Source organism: Bombina bombina, chromosome 10, assembly GCF_027579735.1.
Source record: "Bombina bombina isolate aBomBom1 chromosome 10, aBomBom1.pri, whole genome shotgun sequence".
NCBI classification, from domain to species: domain Eukaryota; kingdom Metazoa; phylum Chordata; class Amphibia; order Anura; family Bombinatoridae; genus Bombina; species Bombina bombina.
The window spans coordinates 100,227,548-100,245,235 of NC_069508.1; the positions used below are offsets into that span (position 1 = coordinate 100,227,548).

General features: G+C 42.1%; 1 protein-coding gene across 12 annotated transcripts in view; it reads left to right on the forward strand.

Moving 5' to 3' along the window:
- RC3H1 (ring finger and CCCH-type domains 1) overlaps window positions 1-17,688 on the forward strand; it is a 473,299-nt gene that overhangs the window by 198,064 nt on the left and 257,547 nt on the right. For 11 of the 12 annotated variants that reach the window (XM_053693264.1, XM_053693271.1, XM_053693272.1 and 8 more), the window contains exon 7: window positions 16,857-16,989. In XM_053693264.1, coding sequence (XP_053549239.1) covers window positions 16,857-16,989 — 133 coding nt within the window. The remainder of the gene's footprint in view (window positions 1-16,856; window positions 16,990-17,688) is intronic. The other variant, XM_053693268.1, reaches the window with a different exon arrangement.

The window sequence follows — 17,688 nt, forward strand, 5'->3', positions numbered from 1 at the left end:
CTTACTTGGACGACATTCTGATTCGAGCGTCGTCCCTTCCTCAAGTAAAGGCTCACACGGACATTGTCCTGGCCTTTCTCAGATCTCACGGATGGAAAGTGAACGTGGAAAAGAGTTCTCTATCTCCGTCAACGAGGGTTCCCTTCTTGGGAACTATAATAGACTCCTTAGAAATGAGGATTTTTCTGACAGAAGCCAGAAAAACAAAACTTCTAGACTCTTGTCGGATACTTCATTCCGTTCCTCTTCCTTCCATAGCGCAGTGCATGGAAGTGATAGGTTTGATGGTAGCGGCAATGGACATAGTTCCTTTTGTGCGCATTCATCTAAGACCATTACAACTGTTCATGCTCAGTCAGTGGAATGGGGACTATTCAGACTTGTCTCCGAAGATACAAGCAAATCAGAGGACCAGAGACTCATTCCGTTGGTGGCTGTCCCTGGACAACCTGTCACAAGGGATGACCTTCCGCAGACCAGAGTGGGTCATTGTCACGACCGACGCCAGTCTGATGGGCTGGGGCGCGGTCTGGGGATCCCTGAAAGCTCAGGGTCTTTGGTCTCGGGTAGAATCTCTTCTACCGATAAATATTCTGGAACTGAGAGCGATATTCAATGCTCTCAAAGCTTGGCCTCAGCTAGCGAGGGCCAAGTTCATACATCAACCATCAGGGGGGAACAAGGAGTTCCCTAGCGATGGAAGAAGTGACCAAAATCATTCTATGGGCGGAGTCTCACTCCTGCCACCTGTCTGCTATCCACATCCCAGGAGTGGAAAATTGGGAAGCGGATTTTCTGAGTCGTCAGACATTGCATCCGGGGGAGTGGGAACTCCATCCGGAAATCTTTGCCCAAGTCACTCAACCGTGGGGCATTCCAGACATGGATCTGATGGCCTCTCGTCAGAACTTCAGAGTTCCTTACTACGGGTACAGATCCAGGGATCCCAAGGCGGCTCTAGTGGATGCACTAGTAGCACCTTGGACCTTCAAACTAGCTTATGTGTTCCCGCCGTTTCCTCTCATCCCCAGGCTGGTAGCCAGGATCAATCAGGAGAGGGCGTCGGTGATTTTGATAGCTCCTGCGTGGCCACGCAGGACTTGGTATGCAGATCTGGTGAATATGTCATCGGCTCCACCATGGAAGCTACCTTTGAGAGACCTTCTTGTTCTAGGTCCGTTCGACCCACTCCAGCTGACTGCTTGGAGATTGAACGCTTGATCTTATCAAAGCGAGGGTTCTCAGATTCTGTTATTAATACTCTTGTTCAGGCCTGAAAGCCTGTAACCAGAAAAATTACCACATAATTTGGTATATCTGTTGGTGTGAATCTGCAGGATTCCCTTGGGACAAGGTTAAGATTCCTAAGAGTCTATCCTTCCTTCGAGAAGGATTGGAAAAAGGATTATCTGCAAGTTCCTTGATGGGACAGATTTCTGCCTTGTCTGTGTTACTTCACAAAAAGCTGGCAGCTGTGCCAGATGTTCTAGCCTTTGTTCAGGCTCTGGTTAGAATCAAGCCTGTTTACAAAATTTTGACTCCTCCTTGGAGTCTCAACCTAGTTCTTTCAGTTCTTCAGGGGGTTCCGTTTGAACCCTTACATTCCGTTGATATTAAGTTATTATCTTGGAAAGTTTTGTTTTTGGTTGCAATTTCTTCTGCTAGAAGAGTTTCAGAATTATCTGCTCTGCAGTGTTCTTCTCCTTATCTGGTGTTCCATGCAGATAAGGTGGTTTTGCGTACTAAACCTGGTTTTCTTCCAAAAGTTGTTTCTAACAAAAACATTAACCAGGAGATAGTTGTGCCTTCTTTGTGTCCTAATCCAGTTTCAAAGAAGGAACGTTTGTTGCACAACTTGGATGTAGTTCGTGCTCTCAAATTTTACTTAGCAGCTACTAAGGATTTCAGACAAACTTTGTCTGGATTAAAAGCATTATCCGATTGGCTTATGAGACTGCCGGACGGCAGCCTCCTGAAAGAATCACAGCTCACTCCACTAGGGCTGTGGCTTCCACATGGGCCTTCAAGAACGAGGCTTCTGTTGATCAGATATGTAAGGCAGCGACTTGGTCTTCACTGCACACTTTTTCTAAATTTTACAAATTTGATACTTGTGCTTCTTCTGAGGCTATTTTTGGGAGAAAGGTTTTGCAAGCCGTGGTGCCTTCCATTTAGGTGACCTGATTTGCTCCCTCCCTTCATCCGTGTCCTAAAGCTTTGGTATTGGTTCCCACAAGTAAGGATGACGCCGTGGACCGGACACACCTATGTTGGAGAAAACAGAATTTATGTTTACCTGATAAATTACTTTCTCCAACGGTGTGTCCGGTCCACGGCCCGCCCTGGTTTTTTTAAATCAGGTCTGATAATGTTATTTTCTTTAACTACAGTCACCACGGTAACATATGTTTCTCCTATGCAAATATTCCTTCCTTAACGTCGGGTCGAATGACTGGGGTAGGCGGAGCCTAGGAGGGGATCATGTGACCAGCTTTGCTGGGGCTCTTTGCCATTTCCTGTTGGGGAAAGAGAATATCCCACAAGTAAGGATGACGCCGTGGACCGGACACACCGTTGGAGAAAGTAATTTATCAGGTAAACATAAATTCTGTTTTTAGATCCAACTTCTTGCCTACAGTACATGCAATTATCAAATTTATATCGCTATTTGCATGTTTCTTTATTTGATACATGATTAGTACAAAATGTACATTGAAGACAAAGCAATGTGCTAGGGAAAGGAATTCAAACCCTTATGGGTTTAGTATTGAGTAGTATTAATTTTAGTTTACCAAATGTAGTTTTTACACAGACGTTAGTATTTTCTTCTTAAACGGGAAAGAATCCACAGCTGCATTCATTACTTTTGAGAATTCAGAACCTGGCCACCAGGAGGAGGCAAAGACACCCCAGCCAAAGGCTTTTAAATACCTCCCCCACTTCCCTCATCTCCTAGTCATTCTTTGCCTTTCGTCACAGGAGGGTTGGCAGAGAAGTGTCAGAAGTTCGAAATTGTCTCTTATCGAGGGTAGTACTCTTCAAAATGGGACCGTAGTTTTAAGTAGTCATTTCAATCTCTGAGTGAGAGCATGGTTGAAAGGTTAGAGTCCGGAGATGCAGGGGAGAGTATTTCTGCGAAGCCATCCCGACTCAGATAGTTCCTTGGCAATCAGCATTGACGAGTTTCGCTACCTGCCTTAGTCTCTCAAGTCCAAGTCAGAGGTGAGGCTACTATCTGTCACACTTTTGAAGGGCCGTGTTCCTGCTCCACAGCGTAAATTCCGCTAAGAATCATTTTACTTCATTGTGTGATGTGATGTTAACGTGAGTAGGGTCCCATGGGACGCCTTTTATCTTAAATTAGGAATAATGGGGTTAATATACTCTGAGGGGGGTTATTGAGGGGGGGGGGTGCTTTAATCATTTAGCAATGTGGTTCTATCTGCTGATTGTGTAGTAATACTTTAGCTCATGCTTTTCAAAACATTTTCGGCCTTATCAATTGGCGCGATCTTAGATTTGCGCGCTCTTTCTTTACAAGATATGACGAGTCCACGGATTTCATCCTTATGGGGATATAGCCTCCCTGGTTCAGCAGGAGGAGGCAGAGAGCACCACACAGAGCTGTATATATATAGCTCCTCCCTTCCCTCCCACCCCAGGCATTCTCTTTGCCTGTGTTAGTGATAGGAAGAGGTAAAGTGAGGTGTTTGTTTTAGATTCTTCAATCAAGAGTTTATTTTTTTCAGTAGTGCCAAAGTGTGCTACTTTGCTCTAGGGTGTAGCCTAGACCAGATCAATCTCTTCAGTACAAAAACAGAAGCATTTGGTGGCTTCAAAGCATTAGAACTGGTGGGACATAATTCTCACTGCGCCTCCTATACATGTTTGCTGCCCTAATACTGATGGCCTAAGCACTTTTAACTCTGATCTTTGTCCACGGGGCTATGGGAGGGCGAGAGCCTCTGAAAACCTGCTGGACGGTCATGCTGTTGCACAGCTTTCCAGGCAAGTACTGACTTTTTATTCTTGGGGGATCTCAGAAAAATGGAGCACTTATATTATGCGACAGGACTCCTACATGTAAATGGAGGGACAGCACATACTGAGCGGGGGATTAAAGTTCCAGCAGGGCTCTTACTGGACACAGACTTAATGTTCCTGGACAGTCACATATACTGGGGCTAGGTAATAGAGTATGCATAAGAACAGGGCTCTTACTGTGTTGGGACACGTCATCTCCTAGCAGCAGCAGTATATGACATATTTTTTGCTGAAACAGAAGTTAATGTCAGTTGGGATAACGTCCAGGAGCTGGTTACGTTAATGTTAAGTATAACGTTATTGTACTGGCATGGTGTATGGGTCACTTCGGTTTATATTTCATACATTCGGCTGTTTTTCAAACCATGCATGTTGAGACTAATTTGAGCCCCTGATTGCCCCCAATCTGTATTGTTCTCAGTTTCTCTAAACTCCCGGTGGCCTATCTATAAGGAATTAATGGCGACCGGGAGATTGATGTGTCACGCCCACGATGGGCGGAGTTGTTAATTTGCGCCGCTTTCGGGCGCTTACTATGTCTCCAGAGCATATATTAGTCAAATGCCGGGAGTTGAGGATCCTTCACGCCCACAATGGGCGGAGTTGCTAAGCGCGCCACTTTCAGGCGCTTTCTCTGTCTCTAGGAGTAACGGGAGTTGGAGTGTCCTAATGCCCACGAGGGGGCGGAGCTCTTTGGACACCTGTTTTTGGATGCCTGGGACAGAGCCACTCACACCAGTCAGTGTGGTTATCCTTGCGAGTTTAACAAACTGTGAGAGTGCAGCATTTATATGTCTCACTGCAGTGTGTATTGCACAGATGAAATAAGTTAATAGGCATTCCTATATGAACATGCATAAACCTTAAGATATTTGCATTTGGTTACTTTAATATGATCTCTGAGTAAAAAAGGGCTGCAGATTTCTTGTTAATCATTCCAACCATGCAGGTTGAAGAAATAGTTACTGTTATTTAAAGAGACAGTACCGTTTTTTTATATGTTATTGCATAAATTCAACTGTTTATTTATTTCCTCCTTTGTGTCTATAGGATGGAACAACTGCTCAAAAAAGACAGTTTATTTTAAGATTTAAAAAAACAGTACAGTCTTTATATCTGCACATCTTATCAATCAGTTGTTTTCTTTGAGCATTCATCCCTTGTGATTCGGAATGGAACAAAAGCGTACACAATGAGACAGTTTTAATTTTTTGTGTGTACCTTTTTATTAAAAAAAATATATATATATATATATATTTTTTTGTACCTACTCTCTCTAAAGAAGTTGGCTATTAGGAACAGGTTGATAATGGTCAAGTTATGCCATCCTTTCCTCCTATAAATGTTCCTTGGAACTTTATGGCCCACATGCGGTGCCCTGCGCTTCCTTTTTACACTTCGTGCGGAGTTATGGTATTTCCACGTGGTGGGAAATATTCCTAGAGGAAGTTTTTTTCAGTAGTTACTATTTCAAATGCTTCCTCCATATTATGAAGGAGGTATATGCTTGGGATTTTCCAAATTATTGGAGATGTTCCTGATGGCTGATGTTGTCAGAGAATCTGGACGGACGGTCCCCTAATGGTAGAGAGGGGGCTATTTCTACCCTGGCCAAGCGATCTTCTATTCTATCGAGGATAGTTGTGCTTTTAAAGACCTGGAAGTTAGAGGGGTCTTCTTAAGAAAGTTTACATCCACCAGGGATTTCATTTACAATCGGCGGCCTGCATTGTTACTGTAACTAGTGCGGTTGCTTTTTGGTTTGCGGCTCTAGAGGAGTCTCTTAAGATAGAGATACAGGATCGGATTAAAAGGTTTTAATTATTCCTTACCAGGGGAAAGACCCTGTTCGGGTCTGACTACTAGGAAATTATTTCTGAAGGTAAGGGTCGTCTCCTCCCTCAAGATAAGGAGTCCAAACAGAGAGGGAGACAGAGTGATTTTCGTTCGTTCAAAATTTAAAGGAATTTCCTCTTCCGCTAAACAGGGGATTATCCACAAAACAGGTCCACTTTGACAATCAGTCTTGGATCAAGGGTACACAACCCAAGAAGCCTGCTGCTGCTACCAAGACAGCATGCATGTGCGGCCCCCGATCCTGGACAGGATCTAATAGGGGGCAGACTTTCTCTTTTTGTCCAGATTTGGATAAGAGAAGTTCAGGATCCAGGGACACTGGATATCGTGTCTCAAGGGTATCAATTGAAATTCAAAATTCCTTCCCCAGAGGAAGGTTTCTTCTTTCACGCTTGTCTGTAGACCAGATTAAAAGAGAGGCATTCCTACGCTGTGTAGGAGACCTCTCCTCCATGGGAGTAATTTGCACCGTTCCAATTCAGGAACAGGGGCTGGGGTTTTACTCAAAACAAGTTTCTCAGAGTTCCATCCTTCAAGATGGAGACTATCAGGACAATTCTTTCATTGATCCAGGAGGGTCAATATATGACTACCGTGGATTTAAAGGATGCATATCTTAATATTCCTATCCACAGAGATCATCACCAGTTCCTGAGGTTTGCCTTTCTGGACAAACACTTTCAGTTCGTAGCCCTTCCTTTCGGGTTGGCCGCGGCACCCAGGATCTTCACAAAGGTTCTAGGGTCTCTGCTGGCGGTTCTCAGACCGCGGGGCATTGCAGTGGCGCCTTATCTGGACGATATTTTGATCCAGGCGTAGTCTTATCAGCTGACAAAGTTTTATTCCAACATTGTTCTATCCTTTCTAAGGACTCACGGGTGGAAAGTGAATCTAGAAAAGAGTTCACTAATTCACGGAAAAGGGTTCCTTTCCTGGGAACTCTAATAGACTCTATGTTCATGAAAATCTTTTTGACGGAAGTCAGAAAATTAAAAATTCTGAATACATGCCGATCCCTTCAGTCCAATCCTCGACCATCAGTGGCTCCGTGCATGGAGGTAATTGGATTGATGGTGGCAGCAATGGACATCATTCAGTTTGCTTGTTTTCATCTCAGTCCTTTACAACTGAGCATGCTCAGACAATGGAATGGAGATTATGCAAATTTGTCTCCTCAAATATAGCTCTGGGTCAAGAGACAAGGGTTTTTCTTCTTTTGTGGTTGTCGCCGGATCATTTGTCCGAAGGGACGTGCTTCCGCAGACCCTCATGGGTGATATTGACAACGGACGCCAGTCTACTAGGATGGGGCGCAGTCTGGAATTCCCTGAAGGCTCAGGGTGTGTGGACTCAGTCGGAGTCTCTACTTCCAATCAATATTCTGGAGTTGAGAACAATATTCAATGCGCTTCATGCTTGGCCTCAGTTGGCTTCGGCCAAATTCATCCGATTCAGTCGAACAACATCACGATTGTGGCTTACATCAATCATCAGGGAGGAACAAGGAGTTCCTAGCGATGACAGAAGTATCCAAGATAATTCGGTGGGCAGAGGCTCACTCTTGTTAACTGTCGGCAATCTACATCCCAGGAGTGGAAAACTGGGAGGCGAATTTTTTGAGCAGACAGACGTTTCATCCGGGGGAATGGGAACTCCATCCGGAGGTCTTTGCCACCCTGATTCTCAGATGGAGCAGACCGGAGCTGGTTCTTATGGCTTCTCGTCAGGATGCCAAGCTCCAGAGTTACGGATCCAGGTCCAGGGATCCTTAGGCCGAACTGATAGTTGCCTTGGCAGTGCTTTGGTCATTCAACCTAGCTTTTGTGTTTCCACCATTTGCTCTCCATCCCCGGGTGATTGCTCGGATCAAACAGGAGAGGGCTTTGGTGATTCTCATCGCTCCTGCGTGACCTTGCAGGACTTGGTATGCCGATCTGGTGAACATGTCCTCTCTGCCACCGTGGAAGCTTCCATTGAGGCAGGACCTTCTCATTCAGGGACCCTTCCATCATCCGGATCTAGTTTCGCTGCAGCTGACTGCTTGGAGATTGAACGCTTGATTTTATCTAATCGAGGGTTCTCGGATTCGTTCATTGATGTCTTGATCCAGGCACGAAAGCCTGTTACTAGAAAGATTTACCATAAGATTTGGCGTAAATATCTTTATTGGTGCGAATCCAAGGGTTACTCATGGAGTAAGATTAGGATTCCTAGGATTTTACCTTTTTTCTCCCAGAAGGTTTGGAGAAAGGGTTATCAGCAAGTCCCTTATAGGGATTGAGTTCTGCTTTATCTATTTTGCTACACAAACGTCTGGCAGATATTCCGGATGTTCAATCTTTTTGTCAGGCTCTGACTAGGATCAGGCCTTTGTTTAGTCCTATTGCTTCTCCATGGAGTTTGAATTTATTTCTTAAGGTTCTTCAAGGAGTTCCGTTTGAACCTATGCATTCCACAGATATTAAATTATCTTGGAAGGTTTTATTTCTTCTGCTAGCAGATTTTATGAGCTTTCGGCTTTACAATGTGATTCTCCTTACCTTATTTTTCATTCTGATAAGGTAGTGTTACGTAACAAACCAGATTTTCTTCCTAAGGTTGTTTCCAACAAAGATATTAATCAGGAAATTATTGTTCCTTCCTTGTGTCCTAATCCTTCTTCTAGGAAGGAGCGTCTGTTGCATAACTTGGACGTGGTCCGTGCCCTGAAGTTTTACTTGCAGGTGACTAAAGAATTTAGTCAATCATCTTCATTTTTTTGTTGTCTTTTCCGGTTAACGTAGTTGTTTTTCAATCCGGCACGGGATGACTTTTCCTTCCGTTTATAGGTTGGCACGTCTTCGTGTCCTACTACGGCACGTTTTGGTGTTGCTAGAGGATCCTAGTCCTAGTGGGCCGAGAGATCCGAGGCGTTAGATGCCGGATGGCACCTTGGTATGACGCTGGGGGATAAAGCTAATCTCCTTGACGTCTGTTTTATGTTTTTCCTTTATGCATCGGTTCCAGTTCTGAGCTTGGGAGGGGCCTCTGATCGGCTGGTCCGGTTTGGCGTACATTTTTTTCCTTGGGTGCTCACCCACGGGTGCTACCTTAAATTTATTTTTAATCCGGTACGATGTATTTGATTTGTCGTATAAGCTTGCGTTGGATATAACTTCCGTTTTGGGAATGTTCTTTCTCTTTAACTGATACTTGCGATTTTGTGGTCACATGGGCACTTCCTCGGAAGTTGCGCACTTTGGTTAAGACCGAGGTTATGTTTTATAGTTCATATTATCGAACCTTCGGGTCGATTTTTCTTGGACCTTAGACAGTAATGGAGTGCTCTTGTACCAGGCAGGTACTGGTCTGGATCTGTCTGCTGTTTCTTTGGTTAATGTTACCCTTGTGGTGCTAATTACCCTGTTGGTTTTTAAAAAAAGATCCATCCTGTTCCTTCCAAGGGTCTGAGACTCTTGTTTTCGGTCTTTACTAGTCTTTGGGCTGGGACCGTAATCCTGGAAGGAAGACCAGGGATCAGTCTGCTTTCGCAGTATGGACCTTTTGCTGGTATTGCATCTGTCCTCCCCATTAATGGGGGGATTCTTTGTGCCCATCTCTCTACATGCTGTGGCCAGGATGGAATGCTCTTTGAACAGGAGCTGTTGTCGAGAGTTTTTGGCACTTTTTGGTGGGAAGTGTTCCACGATAGCTTAGGACAGCTTTGCTGCCTGGAGTTGGATCATCGCGAGTTTTGCGCACAGGTGGCTCTGCGCCCTCTTGGAGAGCTATTTTAGTGGCTCAGTTTTCTGTCTCTGTGTGACAGCGCTTGTTTAGCTGGACAGGGTTTAACTTGCCTAGGTTACAAGGGGGAACTTGCAGTTTTCTGGTTCACCCTGGTTTGTATGGTTTGGTGTCATGGTTATGTGGGTGACTTTCTGGTCACCCTAGTGATGTTTGTTCCCGGGTCCTATCTTCTGGTCCTTGTCCTTTTATGGTACTGTGGCAACCTCTGGTTGCTCTAAGTGGGATTGGATCCTTTTGACATCATAGGGTCTTCTATTCTCCCTCTCGGAGGTAGATAGGGTTTTTGCCAGCTTGGCTTAAAAGAGCCCATGTTGGATGGTCTCGAGGGTTGATAGAGGTTTTTTTGTTTCTAGGTCAGAAATGTTTTCTGTGGGAGTTGAGTGCCGCAGGGTTGACTCCTCAGAAACCTTTGTGCTCAGCAGACTCGGTCTGAGTGGTCTCTAGCACGGCTTTACAGGTTACATAACTGATGAGTGGTTACCCGGGCTTCTGGTTTTTCCCTTGTCGTATGTAATATTTTGTGGGGTGTCGAGTAATTTCAGGCTGTTGTGCCTTTTGAAGGAGCCGTCTTTTCTTTCATGTAATTAGCAAGAGTCCATGAGCTAGTGACGTATGGGATATACATTCCTACCAGGAGGGGCAAAGTTTCCCAAACCTCAAAATGACTACAAATACACCCCTCATCACACCCACAAATCAGTTTTAAAAACTTTGCCTCCTATGGAGGTGGTGAAGTAAGTTTGTGCTAGATTCTACGTTGATATGCGCTTCGCAGCAGGCTGGAGCCCGGTTTTCCTCTGTGTACAGTGAATGTCAGAGGGATGTGAAGAGAGTATTGCCTATTTGAATTCAATGATCTCCTTCTACGGGGTCTATTTCATAGGTTCTCTGTTATCGGTCGTAGAGATTCATCTCTTACCTCCCTTTTCAGATCGATGATATACTCTTATATATACCATTACCTCTACTGATTCTCGTTTCAGTACTGTTTTGGCTTTCTACTACATGTAGATGAGTGTCCTGGGGTAAGTAAGTCTTATTTTTGTGACACTCTAAGCTATGGTTGGGCACTTTTATATAAAGTTCTAAATTTATGTGTTTAAACATTTATTTGCCTTGATTCAGGATGTTCAATATTCCTTATTTCAGACAGTCAGTTTCATTATTTGGGATAATGCATTTGAATAATCAATTTTTTTCTTACCTTAAAATTTGACTTTTTTCTCCTGTGGGCTGTTAGGCTCGCGGGGGCTGAAAATGCTTCATTTTATTGCGTCATTCTTGGCGTGGACTTTTTTGGCGCAAACATTTTCTTGTTATTTCCGGCGTCATACTTGTCGCCGGAAGTTGCGTCATTTTTTGACGTTTTTGCGCCAAAAGTGTCGGCGTTACCGGATGTGGCGTCATTTTTGGCGCTAAAAGCTTTAGGCGCCAAATAATGTGGGCGTCTTTTGGCGCTAAAAAATATGGGCGTCATTATTGTCTCCACATTATTTAAGTCTCATTGTTTATTTGCTTCTGGTTGCTAGAAGCTTGTTCACTGGCATTTTTTCCCATTCCTGAAACTGTCATTTAAGGAATTTGATCAATTTTGCTTTATATGTTGTTTTTTCTATTACATATTGCAAGATGTCTCAGATTGACCCTGAATCAGAAGCTACTTCTGGAAAATCGCTGCCTGATGCTGGATCTACCAAAGTTAAGTGTATTTTCTGTAAACTTGTGGTAACTGTTCCTCCGGCTGTTGTTTGTGATGAATGTCATGATAAACTTGCTAATGCAGATAACATTTCCTTTAGTAGTGTTCCATTATCTGTTGCTGTTCCATCAACATCTAATACTCAGGGTGTTCCTGTTAATATAAGAGATTTTGTTTCTAAATCTATTAAGAAGGCTATGTCTGTTATTCCTCCTTCTAGTAAACGTAAAAGGTCTTTTAAAACTTCTCATTTTCAGATGAATTTTTAAATGAACATCATCATTCTGATAATGATTCCTCTGGTTCAGAGGATTCTGTTTCAGAGGTTGATACTGATAAATCTTCATATTTATTTAAAATGGAATTTATTCGTTCTTTGCTTAAAGAAGTCTTAATTGCATTAGAAATAGAGGATTCTGGTCCTCCTGATATTAAATCTAAACTTTTGAATACGGTTTTTAAATCTCCTGTAGTTATTCCAGAGGTTTTTCCTGTCCCTGATGCTATTTCTGAAGTAATTTCCAGGGAATGGAATAATTTGGGTAATTAATTTACTCCTTCAAAACGGTTTAAGCAGTTATATCCTGTGCCATCTGACAGATTAGAGTTTTGGGACAAAATCCTTAAGGTTGATGGGGCTATCTCTACTCTTGCTAAACGTACTACTATTGCTACGGCAGATAGTACTTCATTTAAGGATCCTTTAGATAGGAAAATTGAATCCTTTCTAAGAAAAGCTTACTTATGTTCAGGTAATCTTCTTAGACCTGCTATATCTTTAGCAGATGTTGTTGCAGCTTCAACTTTCTGGTTGGAAGCTTTAGCTAAGTAACAGATCATAATTCCCATAGCATTGTTAACCTTCTTCAACATGCTAATAATTTTATTTGTGATGCCATCTTTGATATCATTAGGGTTGATGTCAGGTATATGTCTTTAGCTATTTTAGATAGAAGAGCTTTATGGCTTAAAACTTGGAATGCTGATATGTCTTCTAAGTCAACTTTGCTTTCCCTTTCTTTCCAGGGTAATAAATTATTTGGTTCACAGTTGGATTCTATTATTTCAACTGTTACTGGGGGGAAAGGAACTTTTTTACCACAGGATAAAAAATCTAAAGGTAAATTTAGATCTACTAATCGTTTTCGTTCCTTTCGTCACAATAAGGAACAAAAGCCTGATCCTTCCCCTACAGGAGCGGTATCAGTTTGGAAACCATCTCCAGTCTGGAATAAATCCAAGCCTTTTAGAAAGCCAAAGCCAGCTCCCAAGTCAACATGAAGGTGCGGCCCTCATTCCAGCTCAGCTGGTAGGGGGCAGATTACGATTTTTCAAAGAAATTTGGATCAATTCGATTCACAATCTTTGGATTCAGAACATTGTTTCACAAGGGTACAGAATAGGCTTCAAGATAAGGCCTCCTGCAAGAAGATTTTTCTTTCCCGTGTCCCAGTAAATCCAGTGAAGGCTCAAGCATTTCTGAAATGTGTTTCAGATCTAGAGTTGGCTGGAGTAATTATGCCAGTTCCAGTTCTGGAACAGGGGCTGGGGTTTTACTCAAATCTCTTCATTGTACCAAAGAAGGAGAATTCCTTCAGACCAGTTCTGGATTTAAAAATATTGAATCGTTATGTAAGGATACCAACATTCAAAATGGTAACTATAAGGACTATTCTGCCTTTTGTTCAGCAAGGGCATTATATGTCCACAATAGATTTACAAGATGCATATCTGCATATTCCGATTCATCCAGATCACTATCAGTTTCTGAGATTCTCTTTCCTAGACAAGCATTACCAGTTTGTGGCTCTGCCGTTTGGCCTAGCAACAGCTCCAAGGATTTTTACAAAGGTTCTCGGTGCCCTTCTATCTGTAATCAGAGAACAGGGTATTGTGGTATTTCCTTATTTGGACGATATCTTGGTACTTGCTCAGTCTTCACATTTAGCAGAATCTCGTACGAATCGACTTGTATTGTTTCTTCGAGAACATGGTTGGAGGATCAATTTACCAAAGAGTTCGTTGATTCCTCAGACAAGGGTAACCTTTTTAGGTTTCCAGATAGATTCAGTGTCCATGACTCTGTCTCTGACGGACAAGAGACGTCTGAAATTGGTTTCAGCTTGTCGAAACCTTCAGTCTCAATTATTCCCTTCGTTAGCCTTATGCATGGAAATTCTAGGTCTTATGACTGCTGCATCGGACGCGATCCCCTTTGCTCGTTTTCACATGCGACCTCTTCAGCTCTGTATGCTGAACCAGTGGTGCAGGGATTATACAAAGATATCTCAAATAATATCTTTAAAACCGATTGTACGACACTCTCTGACGTGGTGGACAGACCACCATCGTTTAGTTCAGGGGGCTTCTTTTGTTCTTCCGACCTGGACTGTGATTTCAACAGATGCAAGTCTGACAGGTTGGGGAGCTGTTTGGGGGTCTCTGACAGCACAAGGGGTTTGGGAATCTCAGGAGGCGAGATTACCAATCAACATTTTGGAACTCCGTGCAATTTTCAGAGCTCTTCAGTCGTGGCCTCTTCTAAAGAGAGAGTCGTTCATTTGTTTTCAGACGGACAATGTTACAACCGTGGCATATGTCAATCATCATGGAGGGACTCACAGTCCTCTGGCTATGAAAGAAGTATCTTGAATACTGGTATGGGCAGAATCCAGCTCCTGTCTAATTTCTGCGGTTCATATCCCAGGTATAGACAATTGGGAAGCAGATTATCTCAGTCGCCAAACATTACATCCGGGTGAATGGTCTCTTCACCCAGAGGTATTTCTTCAGATTGTTCAAATGTGGGGACCTCCAGAAATAGATCTGATGGCTTCTCATCTAAACAAGAAGCTTCCCAGGTATCTGTCCAGATCCAGGGATCCTCAGGCGGAGGTAGTGGATGCATTGTCGCTTCCTTGGAAGTATCATCCTGCCTATATCTTTCCGCCTCTAGTTCTTCTTCCAAGAGTGATTTCCAAGATTCTAAAGGAACGTTTGTTTGTTCTGCTGGTGGCTCCAGCATGGCCTCACAGGTTTTGGTATGCGGATCTTGTCCGGATGGCTACTTGCCAACCGTGGACTCTTCCGTTAAGACCAGACCTATCGCAAGGTCCTTTTTTCCATCAGGATCTCAAATCCTTAAATTTGACGGTATGGAGATTGAACGCTTGATTCTCAGTCATAGAGGTTTCTCTGACTCAGTGATTAATACTATGTTACAGGCTCGTAAATCTGTATCTAGGAAGATATATTATCGAGTCTGGAAGACTTACATTTCTTGGTGTTTTTCCCATCATTTTTCTTGGCATTCTTTTAGAATTCCTAGAATTTTACAGTTTCTTCAGGATGGTTTGGATAAAGGTTTGTCTGCAAGTTCCTTGAAAGGACAAATCTCTGCTCTTTCTGTTCTTTTCCACAGAAAGATTGCTAGTCTTCCTGATATTCATTGTTTTGTACAGGCTTTGGTTCGTATAAAACCTGTTATTAAGTCAATTTCTCCTCCTTGGAGTTTGAATTTGGTTCTGGGGGCTCTTCAAGCTCCTCCGTTTGAACCTATGCATTCGCTGGATATTAAATTACTTTCTTGGAAAGTTTTGTTTCTTTTGGCCATCTCTTCTGCTAGAAGAGTTTCTGAATTATCTGCTCTTTTTTGTGAGTCTCCTTTTCTGATTTTTCATCAGGATAAGGCGGTGTTGCGAACTTCATTTAAATTTTTACCTAAGGTTGTGAATTCTAACAACATTAGTAGAGAAATTGTGGTTCCTTCATTGTGTCCTAATCCTAAGAATTCTAAGGAAAGATCGTTGCATTCTTTGGATGCAGTTAGAGCTTTGAAATATTATGTTGAAGCTACTAAAGATTTCCGAAAGACTTCTAGTCTATTTGTTATCTTTTCTGGTTCTAGGAAAGGTCAGAAGGCTTCTGCCATTTCCTTGGCATCGTGGTTAAAGTCTTTGATTCATCATGCTTATGTTGAGTCGGGTAGAACTCCGCCTCAAAGGATTACAGCTCATTCGACTAGGTCAGTTTCTACTTCCTGGGCATTTAGGAATGAAGCTTCGGTTGATCAGATTTGCAAAGCAGCAACTTGGTCTTCTTTGCATACTTTTACTAAATTCTACCATTTTGATGTGTTTTCTTCTTCTGAAGCAGTTTTTGGTAGAAAAGTACTTCAGGCAGCTATTTCAGTTGTATTCTTCTGCTTATATTTTCAGTTTTTTTCATTATAAGATTTAAACTTTGTTTTGGGTGTGGATTATTTTCAGCGGAATTGGCTGTCTTTATTTTATCCCTCCCTCTCTAGTGACTCTTGCGTGGAAGATCCACATCTTGGGTATTCATTATCCCATACGTCACTAGCTCATGGACTCTTGCTAATTACATGAAAGAAAACATAATTTATGTAAGAACTTACCTGATAAATTCATTTCTTTCATATTAGCAAGAGTCCATGAGGCCCACCCTTTTTGTGGTGGTTATGATTTTTTTGTATAAAGCACAATTATTCCAATTCCTTATTTTTATGCTTTCGCACTTTTTTCTTATCACCCCACTTCTTGGCTATTCATTAAACTGATTTGTGGGTATGGTGAGGGGTGTATTTGTAGGCATTTTGAGGTTTGGGAAACTTTGCCCCTCCTGGTAGGAATGTATATCCCATACGTCACTAGCTCATGGACTCTTGCTAATATGAAAGAAATGAATTTATCAGGTAAGTTCTTACATAAATTGTTTTTTTTTTTTGTACCCACCCTTTGTTTGCATTCAGCGTCTTCTAGCTTGGGTATTGTTTGCCAAAAGTAATGAATGCAGCTGTGGACTCTTCCCGTTTAAGAAGAAAAACATAAATTATGCTTACCTGATAATTTTCTTTTCTTCTGACGGGAAGAGTCTACAGCTCCCGCCAGCGCTTTATTATTGAGGGTGGCAGTATATGTTTGTTCTTCTGGCACCTTTTTTCACCATGATATTTCTCCTACTGTTCCTTGTTCCCTTGGCAAAATGACTGTTGGATGAGGGAAGTGGGAGAGGTATTTGAAGCCTTTGGCTAGGGTGTCTTTGCTGCCTCCTGGTGGCCAGGTTCTGATTTCCCAAAAGTAATGAATGCAGTTGTGGACTCTTCCCATCAGAAGAAAAGAATTATCAGGTAAGCATAATTTGTTTTTATTTTGTATATCTTTTTATTTGCAGTGAAATTGCTTATACAAAAAACTACTTTAATGTTAATGAATTTAAGATGCTTTTCTGATTTTGACCCCGATGTTATGGAAGCTTGCGTTTTCATGTACGGGGATGGATTGATCTAATATCTTTTTCTGATATTCATCTATATAAAATATTTTTCGAGCAATGGTATGAAAGTCTTCTCTGGGAGATTACCACTAATAAACCCACAACAGCTGTTATACCTTATGTGTAGAATATGTAAATTCATTAGTTAATTTATTACAAGAAAGTTTTTGTTAAGTTGCAGACCCCAGCCTCGTTTGCTCAGAGTGTCCAGGAACTTACTATTGCTTTGCAAAGGACTGGAGACCCTGCCAACCTCAACAGATTACGACCTCACCTGGAGCTGCTAGCTAACATAGATCCAAGCCCAGGTAAGCATCTGAATGGCGTTTATAGCATACATGACAACAGCTGCTTTTGTGAGATGGTAAATTTGACAAATAAATAGTTTTAATCAAAACAAGAGAAAATTACAACATTTCTATAAATTGAACTTGCATACACATAGTGATAATAAATGCATTTGTATTATCATGTTTGGAAAAATGTGTAGCAAATTACTGTCAGATTTTACTTTGTTTGCTTCAGGCTAATATTGTGCCTGAATATGCTGGGTTTTTCAAAATAGTGCTCGTAAAGTCCATGACTACATCACTGTTGGGACTTGACATTTTGACCTGACACTTAAAAATATGAGCCCTTGTTGCATATCCAGGGTTTGTTTGGCTCTGATCATTGATATTCTTAGTCACATCAAGTGGACTAAATGAGTGCTGCATGTCACGGACACTCAGTGGATAAAATAACTGCTGCTAGCAGCACAAAGCAGTGATTTAAACTCTTGATTGTCCTGTATTCTGCGCAATCAAACTAATCGTTGCTACAAGTGTCAAAGTATTTGTTTAACTTCTAATTGCATATGCATGTTTTGGTAAATCGAGGAGTTAAATAACATAGTGTTTGCATATACACATTCAGTGTTCTCCGCAGAAAATGTTGCCTGCTGGGTGGCATTATGAAGTAGCCGTTTGGGGGCAGTGTAATATTTTCTAATATTATATCATTTTCTG